The sequence below is a fragment of the Trametes versicolor genome (assembly GCF_000271585.1).
Source record: "Trametes versicolor FP-101664 SS1 unplaced genomic scaffold TRAVEscaffold_13, whole genome shotgun sequence".
Taxonomy (NCBI): Eukaryota; Fungi; Basidiomycota; class Agaricomycetes; order Polyporales; family Polyporaceae; genus Trametes; species Trametes versicolor.
Window position 1 is genome coordinate 594,445 of NW_007360333.1, and position 26,547 is coordinate 620,991.

Here is a 26,547-nt window from a genome sequence, read left to right on the forward strand (position 1 = left end):
CGGGGGGGGGGGGGGGGGGGGGGGGGGGGCGTTTGATATCTATGGGGCTAAAGACCATTCACCACGAAGCGCAAGGCTGCTGGTGCCCCGGTACCTTATCCTCGAGGACATGGAGGTACCTTCACTGCTTCACCAGAGCTACGACCAGGTGTGCGACCCGGAAATACTTGCGACCGGTTGTAGCTCTGAGCGAAGTCAATGTACCTGGACCCCAATGTATACACTCGGGACCTTTGTTTGACCTGGGGACCATGTCATACCGATGCGTTGGAGGGGATATCTCGGTTCCTTCGATACCGATCATTCGCTGGTGTTGCTTTCCGATAAATTCTGGAGTCATTGGATCCCCCAAGTAGAAGAATATCCTGGTGAAATTATTCGCAACGTCAGCCGCGCCCAGTGCAAATGAATAAGAGCAGCTGACCATGGTAGCACTTGCACATTGACATTATTGCAAGGTGAAGGTGCGCTTGGGCGCACCGTACATTAGCGGATACCTACTCCACGGCGTTGGGCTACTCGAGCAGAGCCTCGTAGAGATGTCCAAAGCGTAGCATAGACGTATTTCCGATTTATTTCAGGTCAAGCAGTTGGTGACGTGGCCGGTGCTCGCGAACAAGACGCCCTTGAGTGAGACCTCCGAGTATCCTATCGTGTTGTGTATTGTCTGTGTCGGACAACCGCAGGCAGCATGGGGTTACCCGGTACGCATGCGCGATTTCAAAGGAGAAAAAAGAGGCTGCTGCTAAGACGTCAAGAAGGAGGAGGAGTAGAACTTTTCAAACCAAACTCTTCCCATTATGGAAATATCCCGCCTTCCGGGGCGTCGGCCCGCCGCAGCTGCGCGACACAATCACTTGCCGAGTGGATCGAGTCGTCCCGCCGTGCTACGTCTCTCCTTCTCCGCTCTCTTCGTGTACCGAGCGCACCAGAACAGCTGCATGGAGAAGATCACAGCAGGCCTTGGTCTGTGCAGACGCCAAGTCAACGCTCTATCATACCGGGTAGGTATCATAGACGCCAGTACTAACACCCCCGGGCCCCCGCGCTGTTCTTCTCCCTAGCACCGGCTCTCTGTCCATGCTACTGCGGCAGAGATATATTCGCGTAAAGCGTCACTATGGACCCAAGAAGAAATAATTTGCCACTAAAAACTTCACACCAACGACATGGCGATACTTACCACGAGGAGGCGTCGCCATGGCTGGCCGGAAACAGACAACAATCACAATTGGACTTTATCACGCTTCGAAATAAAGGAACTGTTAGACAATGCTCAGGACCAGGCGGTGTCTAAGCAAGGTGACGTCTTACCGAGATGGCTAAAGCACTGGTCCTCGTACAGTACATATAAACGCGCGTGCACCCGCCGACCTGGTAGTGTCGCACCGAACCTTCCCAGCCAAGTTTGCCGTCCTCTTTCTCCAATCATGCTCTCACGTTTCGACTCACTGTACTCGATTTCGTGAGTCCCCAGTCTCTAATATTCCATTGACAATAATCTCACCCTTATCCTCAGTGGATCGAAGCCTCAGCAAGCGGAGAACACTGATTATTTCCCTGACTTCAAGGTGCAGGGTCAAGCACTTAGTCGAACTTTGTGAGCTTTCATCATCTTCTTCTCAAAAGACGTAGGTTCTCACCCGAAGTGTCGCAGTACCGAAGATCTGTCCGAAGCGCACGACGCCATGTCTTCCTTGGGCGGCTTCGCACCGAAGCGCTTGAATGCGGAGCCATCGATGCGCCGAATGTACGTGAAGCTCGCATTCCCCGCTGAGCAGTCCACTCACATATCACAGCTTGAAGGAGCTAGACGTCGGACCTGCCTCCGACTCTGAAGACGACGGCGGCGACGATGGTGACGAATCGTCAGAGGAAGACCCGGCCGGTCCGCCGCAAGTCACCCAGTCTTTCTTTCAACCGGCTCCTGCCACCAACCCGCCTGCCCCCAACCCTCCCGCACCCACTCGTACAGGCAATCTCGCTGAGTACAACAGATATGCACAGTTTCGCATGTCGACGTGCGGTTCCTTTTCGAACCTTCTGGACAACATCCCCGTCCCGTCGCCGCTCGAGACAGCCCCTCCCCCGGATTTCTCTGCCATGGCTCTCCCCAACCCAGAGTACCCGGTCTACCAAGACCTGGACACTTTCATGGACGAAGAGGAGGACGGCGTTGAGATCGAGCCGCTTCCGCTCTCCTCCCTCATTCACGTACGCGAGGACACGCCCACACCCAGTCGCCGGCCGCATACGCATGCTCCTCTCCGCAGGGCGTCGACAAACCCCGCCGTTCACGTAAACGTCGCACATGTGGCCCCGCGCACTCCTATTCGGGGCGCGTCGGCGTCGCACGCCGCCGCGCGCTCACCCACGAGTGAAGCCCCCCGCCGCTCCGAGCGCTTGCAGGCCAAGGGCGGCAACTCGCCCCAAAAAACCGACCGGAAGGGCAGCGGTGGGTTCAGGCCTTACTAGTTACTCTTCGGCCCAACTGTCTCGCAGGAAGTAGAGTGCCTCGTCTGCCTTTCTCCTACCCGTATTCATCCTGTGTTCATCTTACCGGACTCGTTATAGCTCTCTCGTTCAGCCTTACATCTGGTCTCCTCACGGCGCCCACCATCACACTCCTTCACCTCAATTTTGTTTATCTCCTTACACGTCTCCCTGATTATTTGTATCCACTAACCGGTCTCCATGCATGTATGTCTGTAATCCTATCACACATTATAATTCAAGTTTCGCTCGTTCCCTTAAACCCGTCCGCCACTGAGACCAATAAGATGATTCCCTGAACGGTAAGCATCAGCCCTTCCACAGACTCCTCATACGCCCCGCAACGCTCCCAGCCTCTGCTCGATGCCCATCCCGTTCATCGCCTCCTCATCGACCAGCTTCTCCAGACTCGCTCCCCCAGACAACGGCTCCGACTCGTGCGCCGAGCTCCCCAAGAACGGCGAGCGCGGCCCATCTCCCCCTCCAACCTGGTGACGCTCGCCCCATCCGCGCGACAGGATCTCGCTGACCTTGTTCAGCGCCGACCCGCGCGCCTCGTGCCGCTGCGCAGGCGTCCCGCGACCCCCCGCCGCCGTGGGCCCGTCGACGGAGTCCGCGCTCTCGTTGCGCGCTACCGCGGCTACGGGCGCGGCACGCTTCGTTGGGGTCTTCTTCAGGCGACCGCGGAACGGTGATGTGCTCGCTGTGGAGGGGAAGGGCAACGCGGGGGGCGAGCGTTGCGTGCGCAGCTTAGCGCGCTTCTCGCCAGGCGGGGTGCTACGCGAGGGCTCGTCGTGCTTGGAGGGGACGGGTGGCGGGAGGCGCAGATCGAGCGAGGGGCTGGAGCCGAACGAGCCGAAGAAGAGCTGCGAGTCGAGTGGCGGGGAGCGCACCATCGGCGGGCTAGCGGGGAGGATGGACGAGTCGATACGGCTGAGCGGCGGCATCGACCGTGCGTTGTGTGCGTCCACGGCGTCTTCGTCCTCGGAAGCGCTGAGCACGCTGAGTGCGCGAGAGGAGGGGGAAGGGGACGCATAAGGGCTCCGCTTGTCCGCCTGACTACGCCGCACGGGCAGCGCAGTGAACTTATCGTCGCCCGCGCGCGGCTTGGTCGGCGACGGCTGCCACGGGAAACTCAGCCCCCACGCAGAGCTCTCCTCCTTGGTCGGGCTCGTGTTACAGCTCGGGGGCGCGGACATCAGGGCTCCAGAGATGGGGTCTTCCAGGACGAGGCGGAAGCCGGGCGGGGAGACGACGAGGTCAGACCGGTTGCGCGAGAGCGTGGGGCGCCGAGACACCGAGTCCTCGGTCGACGTGGTGCGTGACCGCATGTCGGCCACCTTCATGTCGGAGTCCTCGCGCCTGTGGCCCCTACGCTTGCCGGTGAGCCTGGCGCTGGGGCTCGCGTCGATGTCCCCAGGGGCGCTGTCGTCCTCTGTCTCGCCGCGCTCGTACTCCGCAGGCGCAGGCGGCCGTCGCACAGTGCCCATGCGGAGCCGCTCCAGTATTCCGCGCCGGATGGACTTGTGCCGGAGAGTGTCGTATGGCGCGAGTTCCTCCTCGTCGCCTAAAGCCCCGTACGAGAATGTCGTACGTGTGGTGGCATGTCTTCCGAGGCCTCCAGCTGGAGCAGCAGGTGTACCAGCGGCCAAGGATCGCGCCAAGAACGGGTCATCCTCAGCTTCGTCGCCAGCTTCCGCGGACTCAGACCGCTGCTCGACAAGTTTCGGCGCTGCGCGGCTTCGCGTGGAGAACGCACGCGCCAGCCAGCTCCCCTTCTTCTTTTCCTCCGCTACACTGTCGTCGAGTAGAGGGCGGGCGCTAGCTTGCGAAGGCCTTGCCGGATCCTCGTCTTCGAGTGGCGCAGGGGTGAGGGTAGTCGTGTGTCTGAACATCGAAGGTGGAGTATAACGCGGTCCAGGCTCCAGCAACGTCTCTCGCTGCCGAGAAACGCTCCGCTTGGGCACGAAGCGATAGAGAAGCCAAGTGCAGAGAGCTCCAGCAATGCCCCCGAGGATGGCAAAGAGAGGCGCGAGGTAGGCAACGTTGAATGGTTTGGAAGGACCCTTCAGAGAAGCGTTCCTGGTGCGAGTAATCGAAGTCGAGCTGTTAGCTGGCGGCAACGCGGTGATGTGGATGAGCGTGTCCGATGTGCTGGAGGTCGCAGAGGGGAGAGTGCCAGTATCTGTGATGACATCGGCAAGCATAGTACTCGTCACAACCCCAGTTAACGCATCCACGGTGGGAGTTGGAATTGAGACGATACCAGAGTCAGTGGTCATTGCGGTACTAGTCTGAGCGCCCCAGGAAGGATACGGCCACCAGTCAAAACTACTTGTCGAAGTCGTGGGGTCTTGTCGACGAACATGGTGAGATGTGCCCGAGGCTGCAGGCAGTATTGTTGGTGGTATCGCTAGACAAGGCCAAACACCGACGGAAAGAACAAGTGCGTGCAGCAGGGTCCAGGAAGAGGTTCGGTAGACCAGAGCTCGAGACGCCATCCCGAAGCGTGCTTAGAGTGTGTGTGGGTGCAGTGAGGGAGGTGTAGGGTTTGCGTGCGATGAGGGAGGAGGCATCATTGTCAGCCTTCGGGCTGACATCGCCCAGACCGGTCCGTATTGCAATCGTCCGTATATGGACGGGCAGCACGCAAATAAGACAGTCTATGTAAGCTTCCTCCTGAATCACACCCTCTGAGGTGGAAACTTCGTTTGTTTCGTAGCATCGGTCGTGAGCGCTGTGGTAGCGTCTGTCAGGGTGTCCGAAAGACGGAGAGAGCATGAGTTACGATGCCGGCATTGTCCATGATCATACCTGCCCATTCTGACCCCAGATGCATATTTGAGGCTCCAATGATCTTGACAGCAGGAAAGAGAGGCAGCTCTGGGGGTGGACCTGGTGAGTCCGGAGGGTCAATGAGGGTCAATGTCGGGTGTTGCCGCAATGTTAAGCGCTCATATTTGCTGCGGCTCGAGTCGCGCTGGCTCGCACTTTCTTCGACTTTTCTTCACTCAGTCATCACGACTAAGTACTAAGTGCGCATACCATCGAGCGTAACGAGTGTATCTGTGAACCTAGGTATGTCAAACCTGACCCGCGCTCCTACTTGTGCCTTTCGGCTATTGGCGTCATTACCCTCAATTACGCAGTGCACCGTCTTACGTAGCAATGTCGAGGCGGCCCGATGACAAGAACTCTTTCATGCCCCAAAGCCGTAGCATATGAAATTACAGACCTTGAGCTCCTGCAACATCCATGAACTGGGCGCAAGGCTGAACTGGGCGCAAGGCCTTCAAATCTTACTGCAACATATAGCACCGCACCACCGTTGCGCCTCCAGCGCGAGAACTGTGACACGGCGTGCCAATGCACAAGCGGCATCGCGGATGTACTTGCTCCGTTGCAGTGAGTCGCGGCCACGTCAACCGCCTTCCAAATTCGCTGAATAGTATTGAGGCAGATCTGCCGTAGTGAACCTGCGGCAATTGTCGTTATGTTATGTCGCGACTACGATGTATTTGGACATCAATGCAGTCGACTTCGCGTGTCATGACTAGGGACCTGACGTTCGCCGCCATCTTAGCCTGGTGGAACCTCGCCATTTAGTCGCAAGACGACGATACTAGCCCTCAACGGAGCTCTTATCCACGCAGTTGAATCTGCGTCTGTCGCAGCAGGAAGGTAAGCAGACATGCCTTATATCTTCTAAAGTCAAACGCTGAAGCAGTGGACCCTCAGGGAAGATTGCGGTATCGTGACGACGCGAGCTAGCGAATGCACGGCGTCTCAACCACCTCGCATGTGTGGCTTCGGGAACATCGAGGTGGTGTACTGTGCGAACCATAAGTTAACTGCCCCCGTGAGGTGCATTACTCACTAAGTTTACCAGGGATACTGGCAGCGCCACTGCAAAATGTCTTCGCTATTGTAGTGCAAGTTCATGAGAACAGCCATGTGAACAACCTAAGGGTAAGACGACACCTGTGCGTGGTTTTTTTTTCTGATCTGGGGACTGGCGCTGCATCGTCTATAAAAACCAGCCTATCAGGCGTATACTGGCAGCCTTTGGAGTTGCGCTTCGCTAACGTAACCCCCTGTGCGGCGACACTCGCATACCTGGGCCAATGGATAGAAGACAACGACCTGTGGCGCTGCCCTCATCTGACTCTCTTGGCTGACTTGGGTGTGAGCCTGACCGCAAGAGCTTCTTGCGAAGCACCCGAGCCCATGAGTTTCAGGATGCAAGCGGGGCCTACAGAAGTCGCAAACCCGATTCTCAGTTTCAGAAGAACGGGCTGCTAGGATAGCTTGAGTCAAAGTCTGGTAACAGATAAGGGCACCGAAGGATCCGTGAGTCTGCTGATTTCATATTAGAGTGCCGTAATTCGATTGCTGCATCGCAGTGAACGACGTGTGTTGTGCTTGGAAGGACAAGGTACGCACGAAGCTTGAGCTAGATGACATTGTGATGATGGCTGACATATAGTAATAGTACGGCGTAGCGAGCGGCCCTGTGGTCCGTAGCACTCATCTGTACACATTCAGTGAGTCTGGATACGTGGTTCCGAAGCTTATGTTTCTAATACCTGTTGAAAACAGATTGTATCTCGAGTACCAAGTCACCGTTGGTTTAGTTGCGAGGTGGAGATCTTTCGAGCGATCGCGAAGCCTCGCTCACCGTCTCCGACAGACGACGCTAGGGTACAATACACTCAGTACTGACAGCCAGCGTATCCAGAATGTCGCAGAACGTCGACGCGACCAGCTTTGTGAGGCGATCGATGCGCACCAGAAGCACCCAAGATGTGCAGGCCTTAGCGTTTTGGAAACGCCCATCTCACCAAGGGCCGTCTTTGGCCCATACCAAGTACGTAGTCATTCGCTCTCGATAACCCTCGTCTTACCTGTACACGCTAATGCAAATTCGCGCTTTCGGGTATATACGCAGTTCCATAACTCCCTCCACTACTCAACGTGAGGTGTGAACGTTGTGAACCATACCACGAGCGGTGTAATGCGTCGTCGGCAACTTGTAGGAACGTAAGCACCATACCTTCTAGTCGGATCCCAACGGTGCTGGCTGCGCATATGATGTCGCTTACACACCTCCGTAGAATCGAACGCGAAGAAACGTCAGTATTGCTGGACAGGCGCCACCGGTGGAATGGGGGCGTTACGGTTCGGAGGCATATGCTCCGGATATCCAGCGCCCGGACCTTACCGAGAGGGGAACTTCCTTGCATGCGCGGAGTACACATGCCCACTCGGTCCGTCAAGAAGGACTGCCTGGCGCTGCTTGTGACGCGCAGCCTCCAAACGAAGATCCTTGGTTTGCCCATAGGCACACGCATGCAACGCCGCAAGCGCCAGATTCTCACCATCAATTACAGCACCGGGAGGCTTCAAGCACACTCATCCTTACCTGGTGAACTTGTATGTCAATCACTTTGTTGCTCACGCGTTGTCATAGATAACTCAACGGCTAGACACTGCAGCGCATCATGCGGGCTGCGGCGGCAGACTCAGGCTGGGAGCGCTATTCAGGTCTTAGAACCAAGGAAAACGCCTGCCGTGAAGGTGCCCTCTCGCGCTGTCACAGAAGGCGCTTGTATACAAACTCTTACTCCGCCGTGAGTTTGAGAACTCATCGGCAACCGGTCGAGGGTCCATGTATCGCGTCAGTTCTCTCATGCCGGGTAAACCTTTTCCTTTCCGTCATCGAATCGTAAGGAAATGAACTTGGCGTATTCAGACATCCACGTATTCAAGCCTCCGCACGGTCGACACCATATTCGTATCATGCGATTTTGCAAACCTGCAGAGGTGTTATACAGGCTAATAATCCCTGTATTTCTCGCCCTATGGCCAAGCACCGCTCCATTCGGTACTGGGTTCACCATCGAAGACGATCAAGGGTCCTGTCTCACTGTCAGGCTGCTCCGAGTCTCCAACGCAGTGGCGACTACACAGCAGGTCATCCTACCCCGTTCCCATGTCCTTCCCTGCATCCCGGTGGCGGAGAAGGCCCACTTATTCCCGGCAGCAAGGTACTCCTGATTACTCTCGCTGTCACAAGTCGCCGCGGCGCTCGCACAGACGGTGAGTATATAATACGTCGAATGCTCCTGCGTACCGTACTACTAAGGAGCCCCTGCAACTCTACTGTAGCTCTCAAACCACGCCAACATGTCTACCAGCTCGAGCGACCCGTTCTTCAACTTCACGAAGTCGAGCTTCAGGAGCGCGGCGGCGCAGAAGGCCTCGGCGACTTCTCTGCCGCCGCTGCCTGGTCCCGACAAGAAAGTCCCTGTATGTCTGCTCGCATTCCTTCCGAACTTTGTTACGGATATTGCTGACTGGAAAATTAGGGAATGGACATCAAGTACGACGTTGTCATAGTAGGCTCCGGACCGATTGGATGCACCTATGCCCGTGAGCTCGTCGAAGCCGGTTACAAGGTCGCGATGTTCGACATCGGAGAGATGTAGGTGTTTTGATGCATTACTTGACGGTGGGGTACTGACGGTTTCGCAGCGACTCCGGCCTGAAGATCGGTGCCCACAAGAAGAACGTAAGTCATGCGACGTGAGATGCTATAAACTCTGTTTCACTCACAGCGATATCGTCAGACTGTCGAATACCAGAAGAACATTGACAAGTTTGTGAAGTACGCATCATTTCTGAGACATCAGCAACCTCTCTACAATACTGAATTCTGCGATGGTGATCAGCGTCATTCAGGTGAGCTACCAGCTTGTTCACCAGCATTATACCGCGCATTTATGCGTATTTCATAGGGTCAATTGATGTCTGTTTCCGTTCCCGTCAATACCCTCGTGATCGATACGCTCAGCCCGACGTCTTGGCAAGCTTCATCGTTCTTCGTCCGTAACGGCTCGAACCCAGGCACGTCTCTCGACAGAGTTCGTCCGCACAATCCGCGCTCACCCCTGTCCAGAGCAGGACCCGCTTCGTAACCTCAGTGGTCAGGCGGTCACACGCGTCGTCGGGGGAATGTCCACGCATTGTACACATCCCTTTCTCTCTCCATCAGCCTGCCTCGACCTCATAGACGTATTACAGGGACTTGCGCGACACCCCGCTTTGACCGCGAGCAGCGCCCACTGCTCGTGAAGGATGACACGGACGCCGACGACGCCGAGTGGGACCGGCTGTACACCAAGGCCGAGTCGTACTTCAAGACCGGGACGGACCAGTTCAAGGAGTCGATCCGCCACAACCTCGTGCTCAACAAGCTCGCGGAGGAATACAAAGGTCAGCGCGACTTCCAGCAGATCCCGCTGGCGGCAACGCGCCGCAGTCCGACCTTCGTCGAGTGGAGCTCGGCGAACACCGTGTTCGACCTCCAGAACAGGCCGAACACGGACGCGCCGAATGAGCGCTTCAACCTCTTCCCCGCGGTCGCATGTGAGCGCGTCGTGCGCAACACGTCGAACTCCGAGATCGAGAGTCTGCACATCCACGACCTCATCTCAGGCGACCGCTTCGAAATCAAGGCAGACGTGTTTGTTCTCACAGCCGGGGCGGTCCACAACGCGCAGGTCCGTCGTTGATGTATCTATCAGACAGTAGAGACCCGTGCTCATGCGATTTGCAGCTTCTCGTGAACTCTGGCTTTGGACAGCTGGGCCGGCCGGACCCCGCGAACCCGCCGCGGTTGCTGCCTTCCCTGGGAAGCTACATCACCGAGCAGTCGCTCGTCTTCTGCCAGACCGTGATGAGCACCGAGCTCATCGACAGCGTCAAGTCCGACATGATCATCAGGGGCAACCCTGGTGATCCGGGGTATAGCGTCACGTACACGCCGGGCGCGTCGACCAACAAGCACCCGGACTGGTGGAACGAGAAGGTGAAGAACCACATGATGCAGCACCAGGAGGACCCGCTCCCGATCCCGTTCGAGGACCCCGGTAAGTCGTGTGGGGTTAGTGCTTGGAGCGCGGCGGCTGATCGTAGCGTGTCTATACAGAGCCCCAGGTCACCACCCTGTTCCAGCCGTCGCACCCGTGGCACACCCAGGTGCGTCAGAGTCTTCTCGTGTTACTGCTCAGCTCTCATCCGCTTCTACTAGATCCACCGCGACGCTTTCAGGTAAGTTGAGTCCTGCGAGGACACAGAAAGAGGAGGGTCAAACAACTACCCTAACCACCGCGCTTGCTTTCAGTTACGGTGCGGTGCAGCAAAGCATCGACTCGCGTCTCATCGTCGACTGGCGCTTTTTCGGAAGGACGGAGCCCAAGGAGGAAAACAAGCTCTGGTTCTCGGACAAGATCACCGACACGTACAACATGCCGCAGCCGACGTTCGACTTCCGCTTCCCGGCAGGCCGCACGAGCAAGGAGGCGGAGGACATGATGACGTACGTCTTCCCCCCTTATATGGATGCGATCAGGGCAAAGCTGACCTGACCGGCTGGTAAGCGACATGTGCGTCATGTCGGCGAAGATTGGTGGCTTGTAAGTCGGATTCAGTGCATGCTGGTCAGCGGAAAACCTATACTGAATTTCATGCAGCCTGCCCGGCTCTCTCCCGCAATTCATGGAGCCCGGTCTTGTCCTTCACCTCGGTGTAAGTGAGACGTCAACATGCAATCCACCAAACATACTGACGACAATTTAACTCTCCCAGGGTACGCACCGCATGGGCTTCGATGAGCAGGAGGACAAGTGCTGCGTCAACACGGACTCCCGCGTGTTCGGCTTTAAGAACCTTTTCCTCGGCGGCTGCGGCAACATTCCCACCGCGTACGGCGCGAACCGTGAGTTCCATGCCCCAATTATGAGGCGATCTGCATAGGGCTCATGTGCTCGGCTCACAGCGACGCTCACCGCAATGTCGCTCGCGATCAAGAGTTGCGAGTACATCAAGAACAACTTCACACCGAGCCCTTTCACAGATCAGGCTCAGTGAGCGGTCACACGCTGACCTGGCTTAGTGTGGATGCAAAGCCCCTTACCTGGCGTGAAAACTCGCAGTAAGTTGTACGATCAGAATGAGCGAAATCGGCGCGACTGTCGTTTGTACCATTAGTATCAATGTGTATGGCTGTTACCACCCAAATTTCGAGGCGATTTGGCACGAGCATTAATCATGTTGGCTCCCTGAAGCAGCTAGGACGATATGACGCTGCGTAGGCTGCCATAGCTGAAAACGTTGACCAAATTAGCCAAAATATACACGTGGGTTCGCATAAGTATCCAGGCGGCAGGCCGATCTTGCGCCAATTTCGATCACTTTGAAATTTGAACGTTAAACCTCGACCTCGTGCCATCGGACTCCGTTTCATCGTCAACCACTGCACTCATCTGCAATGTCGTACGCAGCTGCTCGTCGCCAGTAAGTATATTCTCGTCCTCTATAAAATGTAGGATTAATCCCATGCTCATGATGCATCGCAGTCACCGTAACTGGCATAGCAGATGGCGCCGCGCCGCGGAACCGTTCAGACTCGTACCGCAGCCTAGCAAGCGAGATCTACTCTCCCCGGTACCTGGAGTCCTGCTGGACGAGAAACTGCCTGGGCCGCTATACGGCCTCCCGGCTGTGGATGCCGATTCGCATCGCCTGAACACCTATCCCTGTCAGCCGAAGAACGGAGACCTCCACCGCCAACGAGAGAACTTCGAGCTGGAGCTCCTGAGCTGGAGGGCGATGTGGAACTCGGACCTCCCTATTCATCGTCTCCCTCCCGAGGTACTCCTTCAGATATTTGAAGGTCTCCTCTCGCCGACGAGGTTTCCCCTGGATACTCTACCGCCTCAGCGACCATCCGCTTACCCTGAGCGCCCCTGGACAGCCCTGATGGGCGTGTGTCGACACTGGTGCGCGCTAATCAGGAACACATCCACATTTTGGAGGGACATCGTCATACCTGTGGACATCAACACGTACGACTGGATGATGATCGAACTCGCCCTGCACCGTGTAGGTGACGCTCCCATCCGCGTGGACTTCAGCTTCAATCGCGACGCCGGCAGGGCGTTGAAGATGTTGACGAATCATGTTGGCCGCATCGAGAAACTGAGGTTTAACGGGGAAGTAGACCACAGCGCAGAAGCCATCGTCTTCCAAAAGTTCCTCGCAGCCCGTTTTCCTGTCCTCCAAAGCCTCATGATTGATCTAGGACCGTCATCCCCCCCAATCGCCGCCCTCTGTGGCCCTACTATCTCGCCTCGCCTCAAATCAATGTCCCTCGCACGAACTACCCTGCACTGGAGGCCGGCGATGATAACCAGTCTAGAAGTCCTGTCTTTGACGGACTGCAAACTGTGGACGACGACCCTGCTGCCCCTCACAGATTTCCTCGACATACTCGAACGCGGCCAGAGACTTCGGTATCTACACCTCGAACACTTCCTCTTCGCCTCTTTAGCCCCCCAGTCCTCTGCCCCGCGCGAGCGTTCTGTGACGCTTCCACATCTGCAACATCTCATCTGCCACGACGTGCCATCCCATGTTGCGCGGTTGATGACCCACCTCCACATGCCCCAGGTCACGAACATCACCCTTGTAGGAGAGTGCATTGATGTCAACGACCCCTCCGCCATCTATGCGTCCTTGCTTCCCGAGGACTACACACGCGTACCCATTCTGCCACATGCTACCTCCGTGTGCCTCGAGATAGCCCCCGAGAGAAACCAGGTCTGGTGCACTTCCGCTCCCTCAAAAATCGGGTTCGCGCTCCATTCATCCTACGATGACTGGCCCGGAGGCACAATGTGCAGGGCGCTGAGGGAGCTCCCGACACTCCTCGGAGCTGCGGTAACGAAGTTGGATATTTGTGGCTACCTGCATGACGCTTCGCTCGCAACTTGGGACCTCGTATTCGAATCTTTCCCGATGTTGGAAGGCTTGGCACTTTCGGGGTTTGGACCCAAATTCCCCACTCTCATCATCCTCTCTCTCTCGGTCCCCGTGGAGCCCAAGGTCTCCAGCGAGGAAGGGGTGCCTGTTCACTCCGTGCGTTGTCCAAACCTCAAGCAACTCGAATTCTGTGGCTGGAGATGGAGCCAGAAGGTCATGGACGACCTGCTAGAATGCCTTCTCGTCCGTATCGCGCACGGAGCGCGGAAGCTGGAATGCCTGGAGTTGGAGATTACGGGATTAGCTATAGCTCGTGATGCCGACCAGGTTGTGGAACTTGAAGTTTATCGCGAGATATTTTGCAGGACTCAAGCCGTCGACGATATCTCGCTTGTGGCGCTCTGATGTACGTTTCCAGGCGTGCAGTTCGCGGTGCCTGGCATGTACGGTACGACAACGGTAAATACTTCTGTCACCACGTGCGGTATATGTCTGGTAGCAACAGTCGTCGACCTCGCCTTGTCTCCGGCCGTCATCACGGGCCATCGTCTCTACCAACGCTCGTCTGCACGCTCTTTCTCTGCTATGTTCTCTGACGATGTATCCCAGTAAGCTTGCAGCCGCTGTTTCAGGAGAACTGCTTCGATGTAACTAAATGGTTATCCGTCAACTACTAGATTGATCCCGGTTGGGTCAAATCGCGCGGAACCATACTCAACGCCCGTCCTCCTGGATGAAGAGTTGCCTGGCCCGCTATATGACCTTCCCTCCATCGACGCTGCTTCGATACTACACCATTCAACGGGCTCTTCGGCACACCAGCCGAAAGAGACGGACCCAAATGCCCTACAACACAAGTCTGACCTCGAGCGGCTGAGCCTTACAAATGCAGACCTGCCGATACATACGCTCCCTGCGGAGGTCCTCATCCAAATCTTCCAACGTTTTCTCCCGTCGCACCATTTCTTCGTCGCTGACCCGGAGACCAACGGCAGGTTGAAACGTCCCTGGGCGCGACTGATGGGCGTGTGCCGACACTGGTGCGCCCTCATCAAGGGTGCCACTTGCTTCTGGAGGGACATCGAGGTCAGATCCAAGGACGTCCGGTGGCTCACCCTCGCCCTGCGCCGACTAGGGAATGCGCCAGCCCGCATAGCGCTCTTCCACAACCTCAAAACGGCGCTGCCCATACTCATGGAACGCGCCGAGAACGTCGAGGCTCTGTCGTTCAAGGGTTCCATGCACGACCCCGGCGTCGCTTCGATTCTGTCATGGCCGTCCTCCATTCTCTACAGCCTCGAGGTCTCGCTGGAGAGATCGTACCACCCCGCGCGCTCTAAACTCCCGGAGCTCAACTGTAGCAGCCGCCGCCTTGTGAAGCTATCCCTCACGCGCGTGTCACTGCCCTGGAGCGCATCCATACTCGCCGGTCTGGAGATCCTCTCTCTATCCCATTGTCAGCTCTCGACTCCACCCCTTGCCGTTGGAGACTTCCTCGATGTTCTCGAGCACGGCCAGAGACTCCGGGGCCTATACCTGAAGAACTTCCTCTCGGCTGCGGTGTCCCCCCGGACCTCCGTCTCCCACCAGCGCCTCGTAACACTCCCCAGACTCCGCCGTATCACCTTCCATGACGACCCCGCGCGCGTTGCGCAGCTTATGGCGCACCTCCACACTCCTGCACTGTCAGAGATCGCACTCGAAGGGGAGTGTAGCAACCCCGACGACCCCTCGATCGCCGACGCTACCTTGAGCTGCTTGCTCCCGGAAGACCTCACGCGCGTGCCCATCCTCCAATCCGTCTCCTCGGTCGCCCTCGAAGTCAAGCACGAGGGGAGAAAAGTGTACGCCAGCGGTTCTCCCCCTTTCGACCTGCGGCTGTTCCTCCACAAACCCCCTGCGTCGTGGTCCCGGGAGCTGGACCAGGAAGTGCTGCGGCTCCCGACCGTCTTTGGGCTCGCGTTGACGACGCTGGAGCTCTCTGGCACGCTCGACTTTTCCCCCGGGACCTGGGACGTCGTGTTCGAGGCGTTTCCGGCGCTCCAGACGCTCAAGCTCCACCACGTCCAGAGCCGCGACATGCTCGAGCTGCCCGGCGGGTTGTTTGGCTCTCTCCAAACAGGCCCCGGATTGCCGAACGGAGTCGGCGAGGCGCACGTTGGGGTGCGCTGTCCTGCCCTCAAGGAGGTTACGCTCTATCCCGTTTGGTGGAAATCGCAGACTATGGACACCGTGCTGGAGTGCCTGCGGTGTCGCGCTGCCGAAGGTGCGCAGAGACTGGAGCGTTTGTCACTCGGAGTAGACCCGAGACTTCCTGAGTCCATGGATCTTGAGGATGAACACAATCGCGGGCGGTTTCACGAATATGTCGGCGAGGTTGCACTTTGGTGCTGGTAGTGGTCCAATCCAGACGTTCGTGGTTTTCTAGCCTTCTGCATCCATATATACGATACTACGCCCGTAGATTTGAAGACAGCCGAGCGAATGATATATAGACAAAGCAAGATAGCAAACGTGACAATATAAACAGAACAACGCACCCATCCAGATAACACGAACGAAGGCCCACCTCACATCGCCGCATGCGCGGCATACCGCTGGGCGTCCTCCCGCCCGCGCTCAACATCGACCGCCATCAGCACAGGCACCGCGGCCCAGATCATGATCACGAGGAAGAAGAACGCGTAGCGGATGTTGCCCGTCGTGTCTGCGATGAGGCCCACGACGAGCGGTCCGACGAACGAGCTCGACTGCATTGATACGTGAGCGAGGGCGAATGCAGAGGACGGGAAGACATACCTTGTCGGTGATGGAGAAAAGGGCGTACCACCGCGCCTCCTCGCCAGGGGGAATGAATTCGGCGTAGAACGCGCGCGCGTACCCCTGGAATGCGCCATATACGGAGCCCTGCCAGCGCGAGACATGTCAGAGCCCGACGACTCGTACTAAGACGACAAGGTCACTCACGAAGTATACCGCGAGGACGTACATCTCCGCTGGAGTTGTTAGCCCTCCAAACTTTACGCTGCCTTTCTGGAACACGGGCAAGAAGCCGAAGCATCCGTACGCGGGGATCGCTGAGGCCATCGCGACGAGCACGACGAGCACGCGCATGTTTGACCAGCCCGCGCGGCGCTGCACCATCGGCCAGACGAGCGAGCCGAGGATGCCTGCTGAGGGCGTGAGCGCGCCTATGAGGACCAGCGACGATGCTGGCATGTGTAGCGTTGTCTTCCCGAAAAGGAGGGCGGTCGACGTGATCGTCGTGAATCCTACGCTAGGTGATCAGTACGTGGTGTGGAGAATTTATAGATAGGGCAGACCATCGGAGAGGAGAAACCACGCGGCGAGGTAAGTGAAAGTGTTGCGGAGCTTCTTGATCTCCCGCCACCGTAGCATCTGTCCCAGCCTTCTCCACGCACGAGCAATTTCGCGCGTCATGCTCCATTTCTGCTCGTCCGGCGTTGCTCGTAAGGGGACGCTATCACCGTCCTCCTCCAGCAAGTGCGCTGCTTGTGCAATAGTAGCAGCCCCAGGGAGCCACACCGCGGCCGGGAGTGAGAACACCGCCCACCATATCCCGCTGAGGCCGATTGCGAGCCGGAGCGCGTCCGTCGAGCCCTTCATCGCCCGCACAGGAATGAGCGTGAGGAGCAGCATGACGATTCCCGAGGCATATCCCAGCGCGATCCCTTGCGAGGAGATGCGCGAGGTCGTCGTCGACAGGATCTTGTCGTGCTCCGCCTTCGCCGCGCGCGCGTCATCTTCGTCTGATGCCTGCGCGAGCAAAGGTTCATCTGCTTCTGATGCGACGTCCGCCGAATCGTGCGGTTCTGTGGGTAGTTCTGCCGAACGGGTGTGGCGAGCGAGCTTGGCACGCGCCTCGACGACCTCTTGCGCGCCCTGGGCCAAAGTTGGGATGTAGGCGTTCAGTGCGACGATGGACGCGCCGAAACCGACGTTCGCGCAAACAGCAAGCAGCGCGACGATGGGCCACGCAGGAGAAGTGGACGGAATGAGGAGAAAAAGTATGGCAGAGATGGAACCTAGCGCAGCAAAAGCTAAGAGGAGCTTCTTGCGATGGGGAGCTGGTAGTGGCACAACATCAGTGTTGATTCAATGCAGACCCGCTCGGATGAGACGCTCACGGTGGTCTGCGATCCCGCCCATGGAGATGACGGTGAGAGCCTGAAGTGCGACCGACGCGGAATAGATATACAGGCTGCGTTCAACAATCTTAGCATATTTTGTGGACACAAGATCGGGAACACGCACCTGAAACTGGCACTATCTATCCATAGCCAGCCAAGCTTGACCACGCAACGCGCGTCTTCAACGTCAGGGGAAGCGGGGGCGGGTATGGCTGTATTGCACGGTTGTGTTTTGTCTGGCAAAAGATAACCATTGTCACTGTGAGCGTCGCGTAAGTCGGCATATAAGAGAGCATCGCAGCTCGTACTACGTACCGCGCAAACTGTTCCAGACATATTGGGAGGAAGAGGGTCAAGGAGACGATGACGAAGACTTCACTTTTCGCTGTTCGTCACTTCACATGAATAGTACTGCGCGCCACAGCGTACCTTGCAAAAGCATAGCTAAACCACCCCCTCAGGTGCCTGTGATACTGCCGCTTGTCATATTGCAACTGTTTGACAGTATGCTCCCCTCTCATGGTTGCGGATGGAAGTCACTCTTGCTAGTAGTAGTACTCAGCGAGTAGGTCTCTCCTCAGCAGAACTGAAGCTTAGCAGTACACAGAGTCAACCACAGCAGTCTTGTCATCCAGACAGGCCGCCGGCTGGATAGAGGGATAGTGGCGATGGTGGACTGGACCAGGTTGCGGCCCTGCAGCGCTGAACGCTGCGGCTCCGAAGCGGTAGCGGCGCGCGAAGGCGCGCGCCTGCTTCCACGAGGCTCGCACGTCACGTGACCAACGTCTTTGGTTGAAGCGCTCAACCTCTTTCCGGAAAACAGTATTGGGAGGAAAAAAGAGTGCCTTGTTTCCACAAGCCCACCGCGAGGGTCGAACTCGCAGCCTTCAGATAACCACTAAACATATCGGTCATAAGAGTCTGACGCTCTATCCGATTGAGCTAGGCGGGCGGCGTCGTTGTGCTGTGCAATTTGAATCTGTACAGGCGTCTATGTAAAATGGTAAGAGCGTGGACGGTGGCGAAAATCAACGTTACCTTCAACGACCACCATCGAAGTTGCAGCTGCAGTCCAGACTACTGTCTCGGATTGTTAGGTGCTTGCGACTATGGTAAATCATAGTAAGCTCATAGCATCCTTGGGACCTTGTTCACAGCGTTATACTTATAACGAAGAAATTAGCGTCGTCTCGCTTCCTCCACTGGCAGTGCAATGACGTGGGTCCGATATTTTCACTACTAAGTATCTCAACAGCTTCTGGTCACAAGAGCGGCTTGCGTCACCTCGTTCAAGCGACACTGACGTAGAAAGTGCTTTGTTTTGCAAGCGGGAATTGCCGATATGCTTAAAGTCGGTTCAGGCGGCGATGCCTATGCGTTCTCTTCGACCACCATCCAACGCCACCCCCTTTTAGCAGCGACATCCGGCAGATAATACATAGGTAAACTTATGAAAGTACTCTGGACAATCCTGATAATCATCACTGACACGGTTGCTAGCGTTCCCGGTTGCAATGGCCAGTACCAATTGTTCCTCGTCGCCCACTCGCATCCTCCTGGACGAAGACCTGTCTGGCCCTCTATACGGGCTACCCGCTATCGGCGTCGACTTCCATCGGCTCATAGCTGCTGGCTTGCAAGCTAGAAAGGCAGATCTTCCTGTCCTGCGACGACACTTCGAGCTCGAGCTGTTGAGCATGAGGGCGGTGTGGAATGCGAACCTTTCAATACACACACTTCCCGCTGAAATCCTCCTCGATATCTTCAAGTATTTATTGGTTCCGTCTTATCAACAAAGGTACACGCATGCAGCGCCAAGACGTCCCTGGGTGCCCTTGATGGGTGTTTGTCGACATTGGTGTGCTCTCATCCGGAACGACGCGGAATTCTGGAGCACCATCGACATCTCTAAGGGCACCAAAAGCATGTCGTGGCTGGACCTCACCTTACGCCGCTCTCGTAGAGCGCCGCTTCGCGTAACGATATCTCGCGGCTGTGATATAAAGGCGGCCATCCCAATCCTCCAACAACATACCGACCATATCAAAGAACTGGAAGTGAGCGCGCCGAACGCTGGTTGGATCAAAGCGCTCTTCATCCACCGTCTTCCTATCCTTGCCAACCTCACAGTCAATCTTGACCAACACGTTGCATATGGGCGCCCCAGGCGCAATGTCGACTTCGTCAACCGCAACATCTGCCCGTGCCTTGAAGAGCTCAGCCTCTTACGATATGGGCTGACCTGGACCGCACCACTCCTGGCTAATTTACAGTTCCTGTCTCTGAGCGACTGCGCGCTATCGACGGAGCCGCTCTCGTTCACTGCGTTCCTGGATGTTCTCGAGCATGGCCAAGAACTTCGGTCCCTCCAACTCGGGTCCTTCCTTTTCGTCGTTTTGTCGTCGCAGACCTCTGTCCCGCCTGGACGCCTCGTCACACTCCCGAAGCTATCCTATCTCGGATTTCATGCCTTGCCCGATATTGCCGCCCGACTGATGTCGCACCTCCGTATCCTCGGCACGTGTGACTTCGAACTCATGGGAGAGTGTAGTTCTACCAACCCGTCCATAACCTACGCCTCCTTCCTCCCGCGGAATGCTCCCCTCGTATGCCTCACGCCCTTCGTCTCCTTCGTCTCCCTCCAAGTCTGCCGGGAGGTGCACGTAATCACATGGAACCTCCCCCCCGGCGGTACATTCATGCTGGAACTGTACCGTGCCAGCCGCGCTCGATGGGACCACACATGGCTAGAATCTGGCCTGCAGCAATTGCCATCGCTCTTCGCTTTGAGAGGAGCGGGGCTCACGCACCTGAATATCGCAGGAGCACTGGCTGCCGTCTCGTCTGCCACCTGGGACATGATATTCGACTCCTTCCCGACACTGGAGATTCTCGACTTCGAGGTGCAAGCGGGGAGCGCGTTCCCCACCGCCATCATCCGCTCGCTCTCCGTCCCAGTGACCGCGCCCGGACGCGCGGCCAGAAAGGATGGAGTAGATGGACTCTATGGCGTTCGTTGTCCCGCGCTCGCGGACCTCAATTTCATGATGGACGAGGGTTGGAAGTGGACGCCGAGCGCGGTGGAGAACGTCCTCACATGCCTTCGCGCCCGGGCTGCGCGCGGGGCCCCGCAGCTGCAGTGCCTGAGAGTGAGCCCAAGATTGGATATAATGGCTGGCGCGGGGTTGGAGCACATTTGGGAGGGCCTCCGGCAGAAACTGCGCGCAAGCGTTGAGCTGCTCCGAGAATCATGACGCTCGCCCCAACGCGACTGGCACGGTTAGTCTTCTCATTTCTGTCTACATCGCACCCTGTAGTATACTGTAAATGTTGTATGTGAGTTCACCACTCAACGATGAATATCTTTCACTGCAAATTTGTGGCCCCTCATGGAGTAATTGGCGCTTAATATTAGGAGGTATTTTTTGAACACGTCGGAATTGGCGTGATTTGGCGCCGAGGCAGGCGGTCTTGTTTTCGACCGCCACCATCGTTATACTTACCAACAGCCATGTTGTCCGACGACGGTATACGGTGAGATCGCTCACCCTGTTTAAACAACGACAACTATTTTTATGATCTTCTGTATTCCAGATCATCGACGGCGGACCACGCCTCCACACTACTCCTTGACGAAAATCTGCCGAGCCCGTTATACGGCCTTCCCGGCATTGGCGTGGAGATTTCCAAGCCGTTAGTCTCTCCCGTACAAGCGGGAAAGACGGATGAGCATGCTCAGCTGCAAACTTTCGAGCTCAAGCTTCTCAGCTTAAGAGCGCTGTGGAATGCGAATGTGGCGATCCACGCACTCCCTGCGGAGGTCCTCCTGGAAGTCTTCAAATATTTGCTTGCGCCGCAGTATCGATACCTTGGCGCTAGGGGAGGAGACCTAAGACGTCCGTGGGCGCGCCTGATGGGCGTATGTCGGCATTGGTGTGCTCTCATCCGCAAGGCAGCTGTCTTTTGGACCACCATCGAGGTATCTACCAAGACGTCGTGGCTGAAGCTCGCATTACGACGCTCGGGTAGCGCCCCGATCCGCGTCACACTCTCTAGCGGTTGCGACATGGATATAACCCTACCGGCTCTTGTGCAACACTCCAGCCACCTAGGCGCGTTGAACATGTATACTCCGACCACCCACGCCCTTCAGCCGCTTTTTTCCCGCGTTCTTCCGCTCCTCCGAGCCCTCGACCTGACGAACCAAGTCCCCGACCTTACAAACCAGCTGGATCCTTCGTTACAGCACGTACACTCTGGAAAGAGCACCGTGTTCATCAGTCACGACAACTGCCCTCGCCTCGCAAAGCTCAGCCTTACCCGATTCACATTCGCGTGGACCTCGCCACTCCTAGCCAATCTACAAAATCTGACTCTGCGGGATTGTCAACTGTCGACCAAGCCCCTCCCGTTCGCGGAGTTCCTGGATGTTCTCGAGCATGCCCAAAGACTCCAGGATCTCCAGCTCGGCCACTTCCTTTCCACCGCGCTGTCAACCCAGACCTCTGTTCCAAACGAACGTCTCGTAACGCTCCCAAAGCTAACCTTCCTTCAATGCGCCGACGTGCCCGCCCACATCGCGCGCTTGGTCTCGCACCTCCGCACCCTCTCCGTGTGCGATTTCGAACTCACAGGGGACAGCGATCCAAACGACCCCTCTGCGTCTTACGCATCCTTGCTGCCGCGGGCCGCGGCTACCCAAGCAACCTTCACGTCCCCCGTGTTCTCTATAATCCTGGAGGTCGGACACAAGGCGAACGCGGTCGCATTGGAGCTCGCTTCTGGTGGGACCTGCAGGCTGGAGTTATTCTCCGCCGGTGCCGTGCAATGGGATAGGTGGTTGGAGAGGGGCCTACGGCAGCTGCTGGCACTGTTCCCTTCAGGAGAGGCGCAAATGACGACCCTCAGCATCGAAGGCAACCTGAATTCAGTCTCACTCGACACTTGGGTCTCGACATTCGACACCTTCCCTATGCTACAAACCCTGACTCTCGATGCGCAAGACGTGGACGAGTTCCCGGCCGCCCTCACCGACGCACTATCCGTCCTGTGCGACACCCGTTTGGGTGCTGGAGAGGAAGGGAAGGGGACCCGCATTCGTTGTCCAGCTCTACAGGAACTCGATATATATGGTCATGAGTGGGGGAAAAGCGCGATGGAGCACCTCCTCGCATGCCTTCACGCCCGTGCTGGGGGCGGGGCGCCGAAGCTGAAGCGCTTGAAATTGTTGCTGGGGGATGAGATTACGAGAGGTCTTCGGCAGAGATTGCGCGATAGCGCTGAGCGGTTCGATATGTGGTGATGGGGACGGCTTGCGGGTTACTGAAAGGCCCCGTGCTTAGACCGTCAGCTGTACATTTCAGTCAAGTTTGGTATATCGTAGTATTCGATTACTTGCTCTGCGCGGTGGACGGCGACCTGCATAGGGAATATGGCAAATGGTACAGCACGGCATGCATAGAAGGAAGAAAATAAGTACATGCAAAAAGGAGTAGAGTCTGTTCAATGTGCAGACTTGGCTATGAAAAGCATACGAGAAAGGGCGGACGCGAGAGGCTGGCGGCCCACGCAAGGGAGGCAATTATGCGTGATTCTTCTAGGAGAACTTCCATCTGTGAAGGGTGAGGTAGTCAGTGCGTGCGGTGGATATGGTCGGATGAATGAGAGGTTACAAACCTATTATTACATACGGTACAGCTGCGTAGGGTTAAGGGAAAAGTGTTAGTAATTGGGGGCGGCAGCCAGCCAACACGCTGAATACGCACGTTACAAACGTCTAGAAAGGTATGATTAGCAAAGTACGTAGAACGAGGAGAGGAAGCGCATACAGTCATAGGTTCATCAGCGCTGCGAGTTTGTGCTTGACGGTAGCGACATTTCCGCTGCAGTGAGGTGAGCATCGTGATCCTGGGAGACATACAGTGGAATACCGACCTGCTTGCAGCGTCCGCATTGGAACGCATCGGTCTCTGCTTGCACTTCCTCCGCGCCGAGTGTCTTGAAGAGATTCTCCTGGGCGATCTTGGCATCTGCTGCCTTGCGTTCCTCTGACGCCATATCCTATCATGCGTGGGTTAGACATATCGCGGAGGTCTACAAAAGCTTCCAAACGCACCTGGCTGCTCATTCTGCAAAACTTAGCGATGGCAAGGTCGCCAGACACCACACTCTCACGCAGGCCTGGGTTGTTTTTGTCTTTCAGGTTCACGAACAACGAACGAATCTTCGCCTTGTATGCGGCGTTGGCACCACTATTGTCGTTGAACACGGTCTTCTCAATGTCCTTGGCACGCGTCATGACCTGCTCGCTCGCTGTTTGCGAAGAGTTAGCAACGTCATCTCAGATACGGCACAAATGGCAAAGGGACGTACGTGCGCCAGAGTCAAAGACAAGCGCGTCGTATATGAGCTCGGCACACTTGTCTCGGGTCTTATCCCCTGTGTACTCGATCTTCACGCCATCCGTCTTCGCCGAACGAGTCTCGTTGAGCTTAGAGCCAGAGCCGCTTGTAGACGCAGTGGGTGTTACGGGAGTGGAAGGGGTGGCGGCATTCGAGCCTGCACTGACGGATTTCTTCGCGGCTACACAAAATGTGAGACGACCCAGGCCTGGTATGAACACGAATAGAACGCACCTGAAGTTTTGCCGTTGGACGCTGCCTTTGCGCCACCGCCCGATGCCTGCTTTTCCCGCTCAACTTCCGTCTTCCATTTCCTCACAATCTCCTTCGCTAAATCTGCCACCCTCTTGGATGCGTGCTGCCTGAGCTTTCCGACGGCCAAGCCAGCCTTGCTTTCCTGCAAACCGCTAATGTGCATCTACGTCATGCTGCGAGTGAACGGAGAAACGTACCCTGAGAAGAGACTCGGTGATCTTCGGCTGCTGCTTGAGGGTGTTGAGGATACCCACGATATCCTTGTGGTCGTAACGTCAGAAAACGCGACTGCACGGGGAGGCCATAGGAAGATTGGTACACACCTCATCGGTCGACGCGCTACTCAGCGACTTTACGAGCGGCTTCAGCTCCGCGGCGGACATGTTCGTTGCTCTCTCTTGCTTCAATCACGTTTTCTCACGCGTTCGGAGACAATTCAGAGGTCAACGGAGAGGTCAGTGCGGCAGATACGACGTTGTCGTCGACTCCGATGCATGTGGTTCAGCGCAAAGAGCAACGCATCCACGGCGCTGCTGCATGCGAGCGGGGTATAGGCGCCCGTGTGCACACGACTGAGGCTGCTGACAAAGCAGCACCAAGCACGCGCAAATAGCGCGCTCAACGGCGCGCGCGTCGAGCTCGCTGCCGCTACCATCGAGCTCGACGTCAAGCCCTTGTATACCTGCTCGCCGTTCCCTTCTTGACGTTACTCTGCGGGACACCTCTTCGCCGTACTCCTTTGTCTATTCTCTTGACCGTCTCACTCTGGGCTCAAGTATGACTTCGTCACTGCCACCTCTGAATCCCTTGCTGCAACAATGCGGGAAGCGTACTCGGGACATTTTCGCTGCTGGTTTGGACGAAAGTCTGCGGGATGAGGAAAAGAGGTGTGTCCTACTTCCAGTCCTCTCAACCTATGTGTGCTCACAATAGCAGCGCGCGGATCCGCTTGTCGGTAAAAATGAACGACGAGTATAAGGAAGCGAGGGAACTTCCTGGGTCGTTGCTTGCCCAGCAAGGGCCCGTGGGCCCCGCACGTCCGAAGGAGCAGCGGAAAGCGATCACGGCCGGACGTGCGTGTACCAGATTCATCAAAACGCCCACCCACTCACCGTTCACTGCAGCGAGCTCCGACGCCGGGCGTATGATCGCGCAAATAGACAACACTCCCGTCGCCCAACCGTCTACCTTCTCTTCTTCCAGTAACCTCAGGACAGCACTCCAACTTCACAAAACCACACGAACTATCAGGCCGACATACCACGCCCCATGGAAGCTTGTTCGTGTCATCTCTGGACACTTGGGTTGGGTGCGTAGCGTCGCGGTGGAGCCAGGCAACCAGTGGTTTGCCACAGGAGCGGGTGACCGGGTGATCAAGATTTGGGATTTGGCGTCGGGAGAGCTGAAGCTCTCATTAACCGGTCACATTTCCACCGTGCGGGGTCTAGCGGTCTCCTCCCGGCATCCATATCTCTTCTCGTGCGGAGAGGACAAGGTTGGTCGACTATATGCGTCGCATCTCCTCATACTCCTGAACATTGTGTTGCCAGATGGTGAAATGCTGGGACCTCGAGGCGAACAAGGTCATTCGACACTACCACGGTCACCTGTCAGGAGTGTATGCGCTCAGTCTGCATCCCACCCTTGACGTTCTGGTCACTTCGGGGCGCGACGCCTCCGCTCGAGTCTGGGATATGCGGACGAAGGCGCAAATCCACGTACTAGCGGGGCACACGGCGACGGTTGCGGACGTCAAGTGCCAGGAGTCGGAGCCTCAGGTCATCACGGGTAGCATGGACTCGACAGTCCGGTTATGGGACCTGGCCGCGGGCAAGACCCTGACCACCCTGACGCACCACAAGAAGTCTGTGCGCGCACTCGCGATACACCCGACGGAGTATTCGTTCGCTTCCGCATCTGCAGGCGGGAACAACATCAAGAAGTGGAAGTGCCCGGAGGGCACCTTCGTCTTCAACTTCAGCGGGCAAAACGCGATCATTAACACGCTCTCAGTTAACTCGGAGGGCGTGTTCTTTTCTGGAGGTGAGCTCCCAATCTTACGCTCGTTATCCCCCTCTGACATGGGCACCAAGGTGACAACGGCTCGCTCTCGTTGTGGGATTACGACACCGGCACGGCGTTCCAGACTATGGACGACATACCTCAGCCGGGCTCGCTCGAGGCGGAAGCGGGCGTGTTCTGCTCAACGTTCGACATGACAGGCACGCGCTTGATCACCGGAGGAGCGGACAAGACCATCAAGGCGAGTGACTTTACATACGCCCAAATCGGCTGCAGGACACTGATACGACGACTTGTAGGTATATGCGGAGCAATCGCAGTAGCGCCTCATTGCTTGTACTGTATGCTATGCTGTATTGACTGTATCTTATATGCTCGCTATTGCTTTCTATTTCGGCGAG

General features: G+C 56.7%; 8 protein-coding genes and 1 non-coding gene across 9 annotated transcripts; 5 read left to right on the forward strand and 4 right to left on the reverse strand.

Moving 5' to 3' along the window:
* Positions 1 to 1,430: 1,430 nt before the first annotated feature.
* Positions 1,431 to 2,475, forward strand: TRAVEDRAFT_53104 (uncharacterized protein; the record flags this gene model as incomplete). Its single annotated transcript, XM_008046050.1, has 4 exons — positions 1,431 to 1,465; positions 1,520 to 1,600; positions 1,658 to 1,750; positions 1,800 to 2,475. 4 exons carry the CDS (start codon positions 1,431 to 1,433, stop codon positions 2,473 to 2,475), a joined length of 885 nt encoding a protein of 294 aa, XP_008044241.1.
* Positions 2,476 to 2,822: 347 nt separating this feature from the next.
* On the reverse strand, positions 2,823 to 4,775 carry TRAVEDRAFT_24124 (uncharacterized protein; the record flags this gene model as incomplete). Its single annotated transcript, XM_008045786.1, has 1 exon — positions 2,823 to 4,775. The coding sequence occupies one exon, from the start codon at positions 4,773 to 4,775 to the stop codon at positions 2,823 to 2,825; it is 1,953 nt and encodes a 650-aa protein (XP_008043977.1).
* Positions 4,776 to 8,679: 3,904 nt separating this feature from the next.
* TRAVEDRAFT_174721 (pyranose 2-oxidase) lies at positions 8,680 to 11,424 on the forward strand (the record flags this gene model as incomplete). The annotated part of the gene is made up of 16 exons (XM_008046051.1): positions 8,680 to 8,802; positions 8,862 to 8,977; positions 9,028 to 9,064; positions 9,123 to 9,160; positions 9,225 to 9,234; positions 9,291 to 9,399; positions 9,452 to 9,520; positions 9,577 to 10,055; positions 10,112 to 10,424; positions 10,484 to 10,533; positions 10,586 to 10,605; positions 10,679 to 10,873; positions 10,935 to 10,970; positions 11,028 to 11,082; positions 11,143 to 11,272; positions 11,333 to 11,424. 16 exons carry the CDS (start codon positions 8,680 to 8,682, stop codon positions 11,422 to 11,424), a joined length of 1,872 nt encoding a protein of 623 aa, XP_008044242.1.
* A 3,683-nt stretch (positions 11,425 to 15,107) lies between these two features.
* On the reverse strand, positions 15,108 to 18,136 carry TRAVEDRAFT_61067 (autophagy-type protein 22). Its single transcript, XM_008046052.1, has 8 exons — positions 17,898 to 18,136; positions 17,784 to 17,846; positions 17,593 to 17,727; positions 17,466 to 17,539; positions 16,641 to 17,405; positions 16,285 to 16,589; positions 16,117 to 16,224; positions 15,108 to 16,067 (listed from the first exon to the last, which is right to left on the reverse strand). Exons 1-8 carry the CDS (start codon positions 17,987 to 17,989, stop codon positions 15,888 to 15,890), a joined length of 1,722 nt encoding a protein of 573 aa, XP_008044243.1. The 5' UTR covers positions 17,990 to 18,136; the 3' UTR covers positions 15,108 to 15,887.
* Positions 18,137 to 18,325: 189 nt separating this feature from the next.
* Positions 18,326 to 18,420, reverse strand: TRAVEDRAFT_t250. The gene has a single exon. It is a non-coding gene; the product is annotated as a tRNA-Lys (tRNA).
* A 562-nt stretch (positions 18,421 to 18,982) lies between these two features.
* TRAVEDRAFT_53109 (uncharacterized protein) lies at positions 18,983 to 20,722 on the forward strand (the record flags this gene model as incomplete). Its single annotated transcript, XM_008046053.1, has 1 exon — positions 18,983 to 20,722. One exon carries the CDS (start codon positions 18,983 to 18,985, stop codon positions 20,720 to 20,722), a length of 1,740 nt encoding a protein of 579 aa, XP_008044244.1.
* Positions 20,723 to 20,979: 257 nt separating this feature from the next.
* On the forward strand, positions 20,980 to 22,681 carry TRAVEDRAFT_53110 (uncharacterized protein; the record flags this gene model as incomplete). Its single annotated transcript, XM_008046054.1, has 3 exons — positions 20,980 to 21,002; positions 21,063 to 22,517; positions 22,585 to 22,681. 3 exons carry the CDS (start codon positions 20,980 to 20,982, stop codon positions 22,679 to 22,681), a joined length of 1,575 nt encoding a protein of 524 aa, XP_008044245.1.
* Positions 22,682 to 22,872: 191 nt separating this feature from the next.
* TRAVEDRAFT_31812 (transcription elongation factor) lies at positions 22,873 to 24,640 on the reverse strand. Its single transcript, XM_008045841.1, has 10 exons — positions 24,448 to 24,640; positions 24,322 to 24,384; positions 24,104 to 24,266; positions 23,841 to 24,050; positions 23,584 to 23,780; positions 23,403 to 23,528; positions 23,297 to 23,350; positions 23,234 to 23,244; positions 23,145 to 23,165; positions 22,873 to 23,080 (listed from the first exon to the last, which is right to left on the reverse strand). The coding sequence occupies exons 1-10, from the start codon at positions 24,505 to 24,507 to the stop codon at positions 23,065 to 23,067; spliced, it is 921 nt and encodes a 306-aa protein (XP_008044032.1). The 5' UTR covers positions 24,508 to 24,640; the 3' UTR covers positions 22,873 to 23,064.
* Positions 24,641 to 24,809: 169 nt separating this feature from the next.
* On the forward strand, positions 24,810 to 26,508 carry TRAVEDRAFT_61069 (WD40 repeat-like protein). Its single transcript, XM_008046055.1, has 6 exons — positions 24,810 to 25,011; positions 25,061 to 25,197; positions 25,249 to 25,619; positions 25,675 to 26,167; positions 26,218 to 26,387; positions 26,446 to 26,508. The coding sequence occupies exons 1-6, from the start codon at positions 24,902 to 24,904 to the stop codon at positions 26,467 to 26,469; spliced, it is 1,305 nt and encodes a 434-aa protein (XP_008044246.1). The 5' UTR covers positions 24,810 to 24,901; the 3' UTR covers positions 26,470 to 26,508.
* Positions 26,509 to 26,547: the final 39 nt, after the last annotated feature.